The 16,783-nt window shown below is 36.3% G+C and overlaps 1 protein-coding gene across 1 annotated transcript in view; it reads left to right on the top strand.

Moving 5' to 3' along the window:
- The window catches only part of LOC148952538 (uncharacterized), a 211,650-nt gene that overhangs the window by 184,024 nt on the left and 10,843 nt on the right, over window positions 1-16,783 (top strand). The window contains exons 14-17 of the mRNA XM_089089219.1: window positions 837-1,082; window positions 4,055-4,192; window positions 7,752-7,827; window positions 12,785-12,995. Of these exons, the coding sequence (XP_088945345.1) occupies window positions 837-1,082; window positions 4,055-4,192; window positions 7,752-7,827; window positions 12,785-12,995 (671 nt within the window). The remainder of the gene's footprint in view (window positions 1-836; window positions 1,083-4,054; window positions 4,193-7,751; window positions 7,828-12,784; window positions 12,996-16,783) is intronic.

Here is a 16,783-nt window from a genome sequence, read left to right on the forward strand (position 1 = left end):
CCACTTGAGGCGTGGCATTAATATACTAGTGCCAGTAACTCTTTGGTATTACCTGGTAGAACTATAAACATTCAAAGCGTAAATTAAGTTTATTTGGTTAATATTTCAGTTTTAATTAAAAGTTATTTTGTATCCAACATTATGCTTTCCAAAATTAAGCAAATTTATTTGTTTTTAACCTTTATTCTCAAATTATGAATAGAGTTGAGGTTAGCTTAGTCTAGAGAGCATAAGCCATTTGAAAAAAAAAAAAAATACAAATGTCTCTTCTTTGTTCTTTTGGCAAAAAAAAAACGGGTCTAAAAAAGGAAAAATAGATTGTAGATTGTAGTATTTTATTAATAACAAATTAACGTTCTTTAACTTCACTAACATTAATTGATATTATTTTTATTAAGGCAAGATTTTTTACAGTCTGTTACACAAAGGCTGTTACACAAAGTTACAAAGTCTGTAGTTACAAAGTCTGTAGTATTTTTTTTACAAGTCTGTTACAGTCCCTGACCCAAAAACCAAGCACGCTGGATCTTAGGTTGAATATTTCTCTAGAAGGCAAATACGCGGGAAATTATTCTAGAGGACTCAATATTGTGAGAGGTTAGCGCTAATTGAACTAAAAAAGAGTAGGCAAATTAAATAAAAAACAGGTAACCGTTTGAGACATCGAAGCAATTTTAGCATTAGGGGGACAGGCTGTAATTGTGATTATTAATTTGCAATCCAAAATGTCATTGGAAAACATTTCTGATTAGATAAAATAAAACACAATGTCACAGTATTCTATGCATAATGTGGCGCTGTTATATGCAAAATAGTGGCAAATTTATATTTTGCAGAGTCCACGAAGTAGTAAATCGAACAAAAGATAATCCTGCAAGTGGTAGAAGCTTTGAAAACAGTGGGCCTTACTATGAGATGACTCTATCAAATGAAGAGCGACAATCTACCTTGAGAGTTGAAAACCCAAGGTCCCTTAGGTTGGACTTTCGTCCAACAGCCTGTGCTAAAAGAGAAGTTTTCAAAATCCAATGCAAGCAGCTTGAATGTGGAATGAGACCTCGGGCAACAGCTGGAAGAGCAAGGTAATTTTTAATTTCTAAGATTCTCTCACCTGATGTACGTTATTTTCCATGCTAAGTGGTTAAATCAAGTCTCGTTTCAAACTCAACTTGAAAAAGCCCTTTCACACTCTGGTATCGTAAACATCATCAGATTCGTCGTCACGGCAATCACAATCATCATGAGCAAACTATTTAAAATTCAAAAATGTGGGATAGATTCGAGCTCTGATAAAGCATGAAAGGCTTTCTAGAAAAAGTTTACTAACAAGTTTTCAAAACTTACTAATTGCTTATCCAGAAATTCTATCTTGTTGCTGCACTTTTAACTTTTCCGTAACGTAGCAAAAACTCACGTAACCTTCAAAGCAGAGCTCGAGTGTACCTAGTACTGCCTACATGCTTAGTACGGACAAAACTTGCTCTGTAACATTACATAACATAACGAAAGGTCTTAAGTCATGTTAGTGTAAAACCTTCTGCGGCATAGTGTGAAAGAACCATTGCCGTTCCCAAAATTGAATTCAAAATTTGTATTTGATGTTTATGCATTTATGGTATATGTTTCTGTTGAAACATGTAATTTCGCGACATGCCAATTTCGCTGTTTCTGTTGTTTCTGTTGCATGTTTCTGTTGAAACATGCAATCTCGTGACATACCAATTTTGCTGTTTCTATTGTTTCTGTTGCATGTTTCTGTTAGAACACATAATTTCACAACATACCAATTTCGCTGTTTCTATTGCATGTTTCTGTTGAAACTTGCAATTTCGCTACATGCCAATTTCACTTTTTCTGCTGTTTCTGCTGCACGTTTCTGTTGAAACACGCAATTATTGCGACATTCAAATTTTGCTGTTTCTGTTGCATGTTTCTGTTGCTCTGTAAACTTGCTTACGGACAAAACTTGCTCTGTAACATTACATAACATAACGAAAGGTCTTAAGTCATGTTAGTGTAAAACCTTCTGCGGCATAGTGTGAAAGAACCATTGCCGTTCCCAAAATTGAATTCAAAATTTGTATTTGATGTTTATGCATTTATGGTATATGTTTCTGTTGAAACATGTAATTTCGCGACATGCCAATTTCGCTGTTTCTGTTGTTTCTGTTGCATGTTTCTGTTGAAACATGCAATCTCGTGACATACCAATTTCGCTGTTTCTATTGTTTCTGTTGCATGTTTCTGTTAGAACACATAATTTCACAACATACCAATTTCGCTGTTTCTATTGCATGTTTCTGTTGAAACTTGCAATTTCGCTACATGCCAATTTCACTTTTTCTGCTGTTTCTGCTGCACGTTTCTGTTGAAACACGCAATTATTGCGACATTCAAATTTTGCTGTTTCTGTTGCATGTTTCTGTTGCTCTGTAAACTTGCTTACGGACAAAACTTGCTCTGTAACATTACATAACATAACGAAAGGTCTTAAGTCATGTTAGTGTAAAACCTTCTGCGGCATAGTGTGAAAGAACCATTGCCGTTCCCAAAATTGAATTCAAAATTTGTATTTGATGTTTATGCATTTATGGTATATGTTTCTGTTGAAACATGCAATTTCGCGACATGCCAATTTCGCTGTTTCTGTTGTTTCTGTTGCATGTTTCTGTTGAAAACATGCAATCTCGTGACATACCAATTTCGCTGTTTCTATTGTTTCTGTTGCATGTTTCTGTTAGAACACATAATTTTGTAACATACCAATTTCGCTGTTTCTATTGCATGTTTCTGTTGAAACTTGCAATTTCGCTACATGCCAATTTCACTTTTTCTGCTGTTTCTGCTGCACGTTTCTGTTGAAACACGCAATTATTGCGACATTCCAATTTTGCTGTTTCTGTTGCATGTTTCTGTTCCAACATGCGATTTCGTGACATGCCAATTTCACTGTTTCTGTTGAAACCTGCAATTTTACGACATGCCGACTTCGCTGTTTCTGTTGTTTCTGTTGCATGTTTCTGTTGAAACATGCAATTTCGCAACATACCTACAGCTGTAACTTGCACCAAGGGGATAAGATACTTAAGATTCATCAGTTTCAGATCTACCCAGTCGTCAAACCAGAATTATGATAGTACTGAGACTTTTCTTAGAGAATGATCTAAACTTGGTTGAAATATAGGAAAGATGATTGAAAGAAGCACATGCAAGGACATAAACTGAAGGCAGGTTTAAAAAGGGTTTAACAGCAGTTGGATTTCTAATCTTTACTGCTAGTCTGGCCTTCTCATGAAGAGGCGCTTTACTCCGAAAATTCATTACACTTTATTTCCTTTTGAACTTGCGACATGTATCATAAGTTAACTGTAAAGGGGTTACAAAATTACTGAACAGGGATACAAAACGAAAAAAATTATCGAGTATTGCTCTCTCTAAAGCGAAAGCTTTATGGGGGGAAGTGGGGAGCTAGAAAATTTTAAAATCAACATTGTATTGGTAGGACAGAAAAGATCTGTGAAATTTGCGTAATAATAATGCCAATTTTGCTAAATAATAATTTGCATATCTTCGCAAGTTTTCATTGTATTTTTCAGTCTATAGAAAATGCAAAGCAAATCTCAGAAGTAAAATTCGGTTCTTGTTAATTAAACTAAAAACACTCAAGAATCAAGGTTAGGTTAGATCTGAGAAAACTGGTTTCATAGTCGCAAAGACAAGTGACAAAATAGATGGTAAATTTATAATTTGGGCTATATATTTCACATTAGGGGGGGGGGTAAAGTATCTAGGCAGTGTGAAGCTAGAAAAGAATTCTTACTTCATAATATGTAGAACAATTGTGACGAACATATTTTGAATGTAGACACGCTATACTTTACCCCCCCCCCCCAAAAAAAATGTGCAAACATATAGCTAAAATCATATATCTATTCTGTCTTTCCCATCTATTCTGTCACTTGTCTTAGTGGCTATGAAACCAGTTTTCACATATAGTGTATATTGTAGTTTGTTAAAAGGAAATACTTACTAATTTATATTTTTTAAATTGGAGAAGAATTGTGGGAGGATCCAACGCTGGAGTTGGAAGTTGGCCGTGGCAAGCTGCTCTCTACAAAGATGGAGATTTCCAATGTGGAGCTACTTTGGTATCAGACAGATGGCTTATATCTGCTGGCCATTGTTTCTATCAGTAAGTGATATGCATCTTAGAAGTCGATTTATTTGCTCAAAGTAATTTTGCCAAACGACAATGCTAAATTAACGTAGCTTCCACGTCTTTCAGGGGTAAACTAAAAGAGAGGGGCTGAGGTGTTGAAACCTAGGATGGTTCATGATAGTTTCTTTTTCTAAACGTTTCGATAAAATATATAGGTTATGCATGATGATAGAAACATTTCTAGACTACAGACGCCAAAGATGGTAAGTTGAAAAGGGTATGAATATGATCTTAATGAAGAAGATTAGAGTCCTCAAAGTTCAGATGGGACTCATATAGACTCAAATAGCCTCCTACTATACCCATTCTGGCTAAAACCTCTCTGAAGACCCTGAATAAGAAATAGCTTAATGCTTCTATTTGGCAAGAAAAAATAACTGCATAAAGAATAACGACTATAAAAAAGTTATTCTAGAATACAGACTATAAGTTCTAGACTAATGCTATAGACTAAAAAGTTATTCTGCTGTTATTCTCTAGAATTTCCCTTTTCTAAAAATCTCGAATTTCGAATAGAAAAAGAACGAGTATAATTTTTAAATTAATACAATGAGCCGTTACATAGCTAAAAACTTTAGAGTTTGGTCAAATGATACTAAATTTCGCTTTGGGATATCCCATATTATATGTCTATAGTAATTACATCGTAGCACGCAAGTAAGCTTATTCAATTTGCAACTGTACTTATATATATGTCTATGAAAATCTTGATCAGAATGCAATAAATTAAGCTTTTAGTTACTCAGTTTCTTAGTATAGTATCTCATTTCTTTCAATAAAAATGTCAAATTATACATTAAAACGTATTGATTTCTATGATTTTTTTTAAATTTTTATTATTCATATTCTAGCTTTTATGGTCTTCAGGATGCTCCAACCTTAAAATATTTTTTTTCTCAGGCGCCCATTTTTTTTATGCTGGGGGTTAGTTTCATATAAAATTCCACAGCTTTCTACGGGGCTTCTCTGTTTATATCTATGGGAGACCTCAATTAAAGTATTTACTGTTAGATTTATTCCGGCCATTTTTTGTTTTTGGCTACCCTCTGCGCCACTGTGAGATAAGCAAAGACCGTATCTCTGGAGTATTTTTGTTAAATAGCCGTCAACGGTATCAAAGGCAGGCAGGTAAGATATTAGGTAAAGATAACAATTTAAAAAGGTTTTAAATGGTTGGGGGTTTCATGGGTCGTGGCCAAATTAGAAGGTTTAAATAGAATTGGGTTAAGGACGAATATTTGCTAGTATGTTTTTTTCGGGCTGCTTGTGGTAATTCAAATGACATCATGTTAAAAGGAAACGAGAAAATAGGGTAGCTTACCTGGGTAGTCTTATTAGTAAAGATGGTGGTTACAGTGAAGATGTAACAACAATAGTCAGCGTGCAGCGTCTTTTCTCGCATTTGGAAAACAGTAAGAATAGGATGATAAATCTTCGCACTAAGATGGGCACAATGGATGCCACAATAATGACAGCGGTCAAGTATGTAAGCAAAAAAAGATAAGTATGTCGGCACTAGACCCTTGAGGTCCAAACTGGTGGTACTGATCTCTGTTTCGTAGCCCTTCAGCTAGGAAATGCAATGGAGGGTTGAGGGCCAGCAATCCTGTGCTTTTGCACGCCCTTCCTGCTTACCTTCCCCAGATTTCTCCAGGTACCCATTAGAGAGCTGGGTCGACTCTGGTTGAACTTACAGAGTCATGCCACTGACCCCCATCTCAAACCAAATAATTGGCCACATCAGGAATCGAACCCATGCCCATCGGGCAAAGGATTCCCAACCTAGCGCCAAGAAGATATATTACATTGTTTTCCAGAGGTTTAAGGAAGGTTTTAGGTTCTTGTTTGATAGAACGTATACCATGCAATAAGCTGTTAGAAAAATTTGGGTTTAAAGAAAGGTTAAGGTGTACAGGCCACATTTTACGGATGAAGATGGCGAAGATTGTGATTTTGGCCATCCATCAAGGGACCAACAAAAAGCAAGTCGTCCACGGATGGAGTGGGAAAAGCAAAGATTTAAAATCCTTTCTAAAAAAAAAAGGTCTAATAAAAAGGTCAAAAGAAAGGATTTAAAGACAATTTGAACTTCACGAGAGGGGATAAAGAGTGAAGCTTTGAATAGATAGGGTAGCTGTGCTTGCCTCACGCAGTATGGAACTGCGATGTTTTGTTGTCGTAGTTGCAAAATTTTTCTATTATGTCGTTATGTTAATTTGTCTATTGTGTTTTTTTTCCTGTGACGTTTCGTAGCTAGTGAAGTTTTTGACGAATTTAAGGGACGACGTTTGTTTTGAACCGTATATTCCTGATGTCATCTTGTATAAATTAGTTTTATTTTGTTGTTTTTTTTGGTCGGTTTCTAATATGTAGTATGTTGACTAAAAAATCTGGATTTACCACATCAGGACTATTTTTGTCCCAAAATACATTAAAAAGAACTTTGATATCAAAAGCTCCCTGTTTTCTATGAATGACAAAAGGGAAGATAAAATATTGTGGAAAAACTAAATCTTTCCAGTACCTTGAGAACCAGATATGATCCAGGCAAAGGATCGGATCAAATGACATAGTACACTGATTTTAGGACTTAGAACATGAATTTCAATTTACAATAAATGTTACATGCCACAATGTTACTCTTGAATTACTGTAGCTGAAGTGGCTTACTCATAAGACAAATAACGCTGCGATCCAGTTTGTAATTTCTTCCAGATGCTTCATGTCAACAAACTAACGTGCATTAGATTACGTAAAATAATGTTAAAATCCAAGTTGAAATCCTAACTTTATTTTCCCCGTCTGCTGGCTAAGGAAGGGGATTTTCTGTCCAATCTCCTAACTATAAGCCTCAAATGCCTTTAGTGATAATGCATTTTTTTTAGTCCGAATTATGACTGTCTTAAAATAACATCAATTTTTGAATTAAAATCAACTTGGTGGAAGTGGATTAAAACTTGAGAGCCATGGCTAAATAGAGTAAAACCAAGACAGATGGTCTCTGTGAAAGGCAAACCTGGCATAGCTTTTCAGAATTGTATAAAAATAATTCACTTTCACTTGGTGGTGAATAGTCTATCATCCATCCTAGGGCAGAACTAAGAAACAACAAAAGCACGAAGAACAACAGGGAAATATTTTTGCAAGACAGTGGATCTGGATTATCTCCACTGTCTAGCAAAAAGATTTCCCTGTTGTTCTTCGTGCTTTTGTTGTTTGTTATGGAAAGGCAGTGTGGTCTTCGTAGCTATTTTCGGCAGAACTAAGGTAGATACGCATTGAGTAAGGATAAAGTAAGCGTTGGAACGTTTGGCCAGAAGTTTTCCTGCCTTTTTTCAAATCCTTTCAGCTGTTTGGCAACAACTGTTTGGTTGTTTGGCAACATCAACATCAAAATCGGTTGTTTGGTAAAATAATAAGTAAAACTGCTCAAACCTGACTACATAATAAGAAAATTTTTAGGCATTTAAACTCCATAATGGCTGTTATAAGGGTCTAATTGTAAATTAAAATGCATCTTACTTCCTTTTAGCTCAACTGACAGTCATTGGGTTGCACGACTTGGAGCATTAAGAAGAGGCTCAAACTTCATATCTCCATATGAACAGGTAATATATTCATACTGATCTTTTGATATTGATACTGATCTTTTGATACTGATTATCATCTTTCGATACTGATGCTGATCTTCCATCTGGGACTGTTGCGGAATTTTACCTATTGTGGAATTGACTAAGAACCCAAAAACGAGTTTCGTGGGAACTCCGGTAAGGAACATGCCCAAGCCGTAGTAGAGTCACACCTGTCAATTGACAAGTGTTCTTGAACGATTTTAGCATCAAAAATGCGCTATAAAAGCGGAAAATTGAAATAATTCCCTTCAGAGCAGTTTACAGTTATTGTCAGATTACTGGTAGGAAAACTACTGTTCCAAGATTCCACCTTTTCTAATTAAACAAAATTATTGTAAACCCTTATTCTGATAATGAAAATTAATGCTTAAAAGTTGAACATTAGCCAGCTCACCAATTTAAGCGGAAGACTTATCATTGGTATTTCCCTTCTGCGCAATTTTACAGGTGTGATTGTAATACGGTTCAAGCATGAAGCTTGTCACAGAAATTTTTCAGGCGTTATTTTCTGGAGCAATGAAATTGACCGAGGAAAATTAATATTTAGTTGTACGATCTTATCTGCTAATATAGGATCTTGTATGCTTACTTAATTTGATCTTAACCTGAATTCGACTTACGCTATAAGCTATTGTGCCAGGCTCCTTGAGGTAAGTCTTATCTGGGGAGAGGAGGCACCCGGTTTGAACCCCTTTCCTCCTTCCAAAGCAATTTATCTGACTCGCACAAAAGTAACAAAATACATGTAAACGTATTTTGGTTCCATTTTGTAAAGCTTTATTTTGGTAACCCTTCCCGCCTAACAAAAATTCTGGACACGGTCCTGACTTGAGACGTGTTATTTATTTTACGTGATTAAAGAGGTTGGGAAGCCCGAAGCTTATGTTGGCCTGGAGATTGGTCCTCTACACAAAAAATCCATTCAAAATTCATCCCTCCTCGAAAGTTAAATAATTTCTTAGGCCACACTGCTTTTCAATTTACGAAAAATTAAGCGAGAAAAACGGGTTTAATTTCAACAAAGCAGTGACAAAGATTAAAAAACAGCAACACATTAGCTAATAAAAAAAAAAAAAAATCGAATAATTCAACTCCACACCCGAGAGCCTTTACCAACGGAAAAGAAGGAGAAAGCAAAAAATAGTTAAATCATCTAGAGAAAAAGGCGACAGCACAAGACAACAAGAGAGAAAAAAAAACGAAAGACAACACGAAAAAATAAAACTCAAATCTTACTAAACTTCCACAATAATGCCGTACTGTAACACAGAAACGACACCGAAAATGTCTAGTAGAGTAGATATTACTCCTCTATAGATTCAGATTGGCAGATGGGATGTATCAAAAGTACAATACTATATTTATTTAAAAGAATTTAAAAAAAAGAAAAAAGCTACAAAATCTAGGGGTGTTGACCTAGTTTTTTTATGTAAATTCTATTAAATAAATATAGTATTGTATTTTTGATAGGTCCCATTTGCCAACCTGAACCTATAGAGGAGCAATATGTACTCTACTAGACATTTTGGTGTGGTTTCTGTGTTACAGTGTTTCAGTATTTTGGAAGTTTATCAAGAAGTGAGTTTTATTTGTTTGTTTTGTTTTTTTTTTTCTCTTGTTGTCTTGCTTTGTCGTTTTTTTCTTCAGATGATTTAACTTTTTTTCTCCTTTTTTTCCCCGTTGATAAAGGCTACCTGATTTGAAGTTAAAATCTTTGGATTTTTTTTTTTTTATTTTGTTATTAATTAATGTGATGTTTGTTTTTTATTCTTTGCTATTGCTTTCTTTAAATTAAACCCGTTTTTCTCACTTAATTCCTCCTCGAAGTTTGGTATTTTCATTGAAAAAATTGAAAATAAAATTGCCCCTCCTATATTTTGAACTTTTTTATACCTCCGTTAATAGATCATAAACAGGTTCTTTGAACCGGAGAGAATTTGACGCAGTTTTTGGAAATTTAGCAGCAATAACTGTTACCGAAATGCCAAGAATAACTAGCTTCTGCAATCAATAACTTTCTTCAGAATATTCATGGTAAGGAATTAAATTCATGGTTGCATTTTTTAACGTCCCAAATTTGAACCAACGGTACCGCGGAATTCTAACTTTCATGGTAAACAAACATAATTTTGTTTACTTTTCTGGTCAAGTTCTGTATTGTTTCCAGTTGGGTGTCTGGTTTTAGATAGAATGAATGCATGACTTTTTATAGACATATTAATTTTAACTATAGGTTTAGTCATTAGTGTATTATTAAGCTTTGAATAAACGGATATAGGTACATGTAAGGTAAACAAAACAAAAATCGTCCGAAACAACCCCATAGTACGAGTTTGTTTCAGACATGCCACGGGTTGCTTCGGACTCATGGTAATATAATTATAAAACTTTCAATTATTATTAAACATCTTAATACAAAACTTCTTTAACGAAAGTTAAACTTGAAAAAATCAAAGTTGAAGCCGAGAGCTTTCGCAGCTCTCTTTGTACCACCTGTTGAAACTGGGCAAGTAACTGAAGCCTGGTCAAAATGATGAGGAAAACGAACTTTGCCCTTTTTTTTTAATATCACTTCCATGTCATCATCACCAATTTCTGCTACACGTGCAACATAAAAAACGTTTCCTTCTCCGACGACGAATATCACGAGCACAAAGTCATCAGCAGCTAGGATATCTACATTGAACAGATTGTTTGGTTTCGTTTCTTCGAGATATAAAGATTCATCAGTACTATCAGCCATGCAAAGACATCCTCCTAGTTGATCCTTGATACCTTCATCTTGGTCAGCCGTGCTCAGATTTCTAGCTTTTTTTGCAAGGGTGGTGACAACTTTCGTCTGATATCTTTTTCTATGTTCTACCATTCACTGTAGTTCTTCATTTTGCGGTGTTTTTGTAAGTATTCTAGTTCTTCCTCTTTGTTTTACACTTCTACCCTTGGTAATTGTGGGTGGCAAACGGGGAAATGATCTTAGTTGCTCGGTAGTTACGGAAAAGACTACAGAAGGCTCATAAATTTCGTCACAACCTTGGTTTGGCTTATGTGGATCTGGCTCAGCAAGTTTAGAATGGCTGTCCAGCGATTGACTGTCTGTAAAAGAATCAGCAGAAAAGTCGGCATGGCAGTAAGTGTTGCGGTCAAATGGCCATAGTCCGGGCTTTCTAAAGCCAGCCACAATATTACTCACGCTAAACTGCTGGAGGTATGGAGCACGGCTAAGTTCTGTTACCTCACATATGGAAATACGTTGGCCTGGATGAAGGCTCGACCACACATTTAGGTTACAAAGGATGCGAGCAGTGAGGTTGGGAGATATTTAAGATTATCTCATTTTCTTTGCAGTAGTTGACTACTTGGATGTCCAGGTGACTGTCATGATTGTCCAGTAACAATAGAGTTTTTTTTCATATTAGGATCTGGTTTGCTTCACAAAATGTTTCAAAATGTGCTTCACAAAATTAACCCTTTAAAGACAAAAACTGGAGGTGTTTGGTTACCTGTCACAAAAACAAAACAGACCATGGTTACATTTTGAACATCTTTTGCTGATATGGTCTAGGCCACTTGCTTCTGGCCGTTCTTGGCAGGCACTCTAGGAGTAGGCAATACAGTTAGGACACCTGTCTCGTCGGTGTTTCAAATACAGTCCGGAGGGATTTGGTATTAACTAAGGCAAGGTTATCGAATAATCTCCCTTTCATCACTTCGTTGAAACCACTTGCTTTAGCTTGACTTGTTGCCTCGGAGGATCTGATAGAAATCCCACCGTTCTGCTTGAGGATTGCAGTCATCCAGTTTATCGTATCTTGTAACTTGATTTCCCAGGAGGAAAAAAAGGAAAGAGCATAAAAAAGGCATCGAATGGTATGTTCAGTCTATTCGTAGGTCAGAAATATGGACTGCTCCATATTTACCCCCATAGCAAAGTTGCGGACTATATCCTTGAGCTAAACACAGATACAATGTATCGGATGCAATAAACGGCCTCTGTATCTCTCTTTTTGCTTGTGTCTCTCCTCCTGGGGTTAATTTGACGAGCCGGGGTTGTTTCGGACACTTTCCAATTTGTGACTAGCTGTAGCTAGCGACATGATAATTCTAAGTACCTGGCAAAACTCAACTATTAACCCACGTAAACAACACAGCTACAAAAACTGGCGCATGTTAGTGGAAATAAAAAAAAAAGCTTAAGAAGTGGTTGAATATCTTTGAAACGCGTGGTCGGAAACTTTTGCGCAAAGTCGGCCACTCGTCAATACTTGATCCTGATTTTTGGCAGAATTTTTCGTGTAAAACTCGATTTTATAATGGCAGTGTCCGAACCAACCCGTGTCCGAAACAACCTTGAGTTTCCCTACACTAATTTGGACTATAGGTCTAGCCATTTTTCTGTTATGAAGGCCAAGAAATAATAGGCATGTTTACATGTCGGGTAAACAAACATACTTTTTCTTATGTCTTTCACATTAAAATTGAATTCCCAGTTATGCATAATTTCTCAAAACATATACGATTGGTCAAATTTCTACATAATCAATTTATATAAGAGTAATTTTCTTCTGGTTGACGAATTTTGTATCTATTTTCAATTTTATTATTATCCATTTAAAATTTGGCGTTTTACATTTTCAAATGCTACGGTTTACCTTGCCAGGCCATATGCTGGAAAAAAAATGCATGCAAACTTGAGGATGTAATGCGCCACATGCAATCATCCAATGTTAGCCCCCCCCCCCCACCCTACCATTACTTATTTTCTGGTTGTGGATGCAATGGGCCTTGTGGACTGATCCCCAATTTATTTCGTTAAGTTCGCCTTGAATAATTATACTAATCATCAAATGTACCACGAATGGCACATGGAAGACGACTTGGCCCCTACTGTCTAATGAAAAACAAATTCATTAACAAAATCATATGCTTTTTTCAGCTAAAGGAAATCTCTCATATCCTATTGCATCCAGGATACAGGGATGTTGGATACATAAACGACATTTCATTGCTACGCCTTCGAGAACCTGTTAAATTTACTGATTATGTACGTCCAGTTTGTCTTCCAAGCAGCAACGCACCGATTGAGGATGGTAGGATGTGTACTGTGGTTGGATGGGGTCAACTTTATGAAACTGGCAGGGTTTTTCGTAAGTTATTTTACATACTTGAGTTGTCCAGAAGCCAAATTGATTGACCCCATATAATAAATAGCTAAAAAGCGGCTAAAAAGATACATTGCTGATTTAAATGAGGATTTATTAACGATGTGGCGGGAAAATGTTCACTTTTAAGTTTGTTTACGTGTTTAAACATAGATAACTTGTTTCAATTAGTTTTAGTATATAGCAACTAAGCCCATAAGAACATATTGACTAGACAAGATAGATTAAAAACAAAAAGTTATAGAGAAGAAAAAGCAATCCAAACCAGAAAAATGTTTCATCCAGTAAAATAGAAATAACAAAAACAAAAAGCGAAAGATGGAAAGGTAAACGATAGCTATGGAAAGGTAGCTCGTCTTTCGTCTTTTTCTTTGTATTGTTTTTCAATATTATTCGTTAGCTTCTTTTTGAAAGCCATTTTTGTTGTCCACTTATGTTATTATTAGCACTGAGACGGATTGGCACAGATTATTACCGATTTATCTTGCTTTATTTGTCATTGCTTCCCTTTAATTGGTTGAAAAACTTCCCTTGTTTCATTTTTTCTTCCCTGGATTTTATGTTTTTCTTTCAGTATAGTTAGCGATATTGGCTTGTAAGAAGTTGATCAGCATCAAATGAAATCCTAAAGAGTGGGGAGGTAATTGAAGCCTTATTTAGGGGTATTTGGAAAGCCTTTTGAATGTGCATATTCAAAATTAGTTAAGTTGTCTGAAGCAAAAAAAAACGAGTTAATCAGTTTGGCTCATTTACACCTTTTGACTTTATGGCTTGAATAGAAAATGTCAGTATCAAAACATTTTTACATAAATATTTGACTAAGTGCTTAAATATTTGAGTGATTAAGTAAACTAATGAAATATTGCTTTTAACTTGCATACCGATTAGCAATTGTTGTTTTTCAGATAATTAGTTATTTTGTTTTGCATATACATTATACACATTAGTTTTTTTTTTGTTTTTTTTTACCAGCTTTAGCTTGTAAGTAATTTCGGAAAAGTTTATACTATTTAATCTAGATGGGCCACATATAAGATCATGGATTTCGTTTTTTTTTTTTTTTTTTTTTTTTTTTTTTTTTTTTTTTTTTTTGCAACTGAGTGTATACACTGAGTTATACTCTATTAAATACTCTATACTCCCTTATACTGTAATAATAGTAAATGCCATAAAGAAATGCTCTTACAAAAAATCCAAATATTTTTTTTTATCATTACTCAAATAGTTATTTTTCTTCGTAAATGTTGTGTATACAGCAGCTTTTTTGATAGCTCATGTGTCCATGTAAACTTAAAAATAATAAATTTTGAAAATGTAGATTTATCTTATTTTTTACGATCGTTTTGATTATGTGAGGTATGATATTATTATAGCGTGATAGTGTTTTATCTTTTTATTTATTATATAGTCCAGGAAGTGTGCGAAAAAAAAGGCCTAACCCGGAACAAATAGCAATAGAAATAAGTCTTTGACTACCCGACTCAAAAAAATGTGCTGATTCCGAATATTCACAGTTTGCTCATCTACCTATTTCACAAATACGTTTTTTTTGGGGTTGAGGTAAATAACGAAGAGGAGAAATATGTCTTTTGCAGAAATGCGTAGAACCACGAAAAACAATATGCATTTAGGGGTAATAAAGTACTCGTTGTTTTTTATCAGAAGCTGTAGTTCCGCTGACTTCCCAATGCCATAGACACGAGAAGTCGAATCGCACACAGGGAAGGCGTGGACATACAAGATTGTGCTGCATATACTAGATCCAAGGTTCAGCTTCGTTTCATTTGCATCCCTAGATCTTTTCTTTGTGATTTCATCTCAAGAGTTGGAGTAAAAGTACTTCGCTGTACTATATTTCTGTGCGTGATAACCGAGAATTATAAGTAGATATGTCTCTTGTCTAACCAGGACAGTAAGTATAAGAGAAGCAGATTGAAATGTGGTTAGAACAATTAGAAGATCAGTGTCCCCTTCTGCTTCGTATACCTGACACCCAGCTTTGGTCAGGTACTCACTGGTCATGGCTATGATTGCTTGCTTATTCTTGAAGTTGCTTAGGAACACTTCTTTCTTTGTAGAACAGACTATATTCCTGTTAAAATTGATCTGCGGGCACGATCGTTTCCCTTTCCGTCTCAAATGGGTGATGTCTTTGATTGAAGGTGCTTGGTTGTGTCGGTCAAAAACCACCGACGTCCTTTGCGCGCCTTATTTTCGTGCAGCGTAGTCAACATACTTCTGGTAGATACTATCATAAGTTGAGTTTTTTCCCCAAGAAATTTGCTGCAGCAGTTCCCCACTATCAAAAGCTATATGCTTGTCACTGAAATCTTTGACGAAGTCTTCTGTTTTTGACTGCTACTCTGCAACTAGACACCACATCACATCGGCGAGGGCAGGCTTATCGGCTGTTCGTGGAAGTCCGTTTGCTTCAAAAAGTGAAGGAGGCGATGAACACGATCCATACTTAAAGTATGACTCCAAATCATCTTTGCTATTTCCAGCATCTGTCACCAGCCGCTGAAACATGAATGCTGGATCAACGGCAATTGACTGTCTGTCAATAACTGGTGCAGCTTTATTAGGAAGGGTTACGGCCACAGGCTTTTTCTTGAATGTGTACGTGTTGACGTTTTACACTGTCATGCTATCCATGATTTCTTGTCCGACGGATCTAGCTGTGTCGATGTTGAATTGTTTATCAGCCGTAACACCAGAGGTAATGTTTCGCAAGCTCAGGTCTTCTGCAAAAGGGGTATTTTCAGCAAGAATGCAAAGGATCTTGCTACTGTCATGGTTGTCGTGTTCAATCCTCGACTCTCTAACTTCTTTGTTCTGTTTGCTCGTCACTAATTGAATTTTAACAAAAGTTCGTGTAGACGAATTAATTGCACTACAAGTTGGTGCTGAGAGTAACCAAGTCAGCCTCTGCAACTCACTCATGCCGCTTCGCCTTGTAAGACCAACGTTAGTTTTCAACGAGCGCATGAAGACCTGCTCAATGACCAGATCTGACGACAGGCCCGCCCAAAATTTTTCGGATCTGCGGATAACATGGCTCCCGTTCTGAAAATTTTCAAACACGTCGGAATTGGTAGTTTCCAGCTGTTTCATATTTTGCAGGTGCACCCTGGCAGACTTCGCATGTAGGAAGTGGTTGGACGCTGCGAAATACGGCAACATAGCTTCAACTGCCTGAAGGTGAAGATCCCGGTTCCCCGTACGCTCTGCTTGGATGAACTTCTTCAGCATGTCTATCATTTCTATATATTGTATCCACAGTTCTGCCGTACGCGACTTTTCCGAAAGTGACTGCTTAAGAGAAGAAAACTTCTTGGCGACTTCTGCCAGGGACAGATTTTCCTCTATACTTCGCATGTTAGAACTCCATAAGCTCGTCGGAGGCACTGAATATTTTTTCAGTGTCTGCTGAATCAGTGCCATCTTCAGTGCCGTAAAGTTTAGTGAAGAGAAGTGTGTTCAGTGCCCAGTCAGTGAGTATGTGTCCTCGTATAGCTCTGGAATAAACTTTCCCAGAAATGCTTTTTAGAACAGTATTTGGTGCATATATTATTTCCAACGTGTCTTGAAGTCCAGAGCCTTCCATAATCTGTCCAACAGCCCCAATGTAACTCATGAGTGTGTGGAAGCCACCCAGCCACAGGACGATTTTTTTTATAGGACTTGCATCCGTCTTGGCAGCAATAATGGTAAGAGCTTTCCAGTAAAGTGGCTGATCGAAGGTCAGTACTGGAGTCGCACCGTATCTGGAA

Source organism: Artemia sp. Qi Xiang Cuo, chromosome 5 (genome assembly GCF_049724085.1).
Source record: "Artemia sp. Qi Xiang Cuo chromosome 5, ASM4972408v1, whole genome shotgun sequence".
In the NCBI taxonomy this organism is placed as follows: Eukaryota; Metazoa; Arthropoda; class Branchiopoda; order Anostraca; family Artemiidae; genus Artemia; species Artemia sp. Qi Xiang Cuo.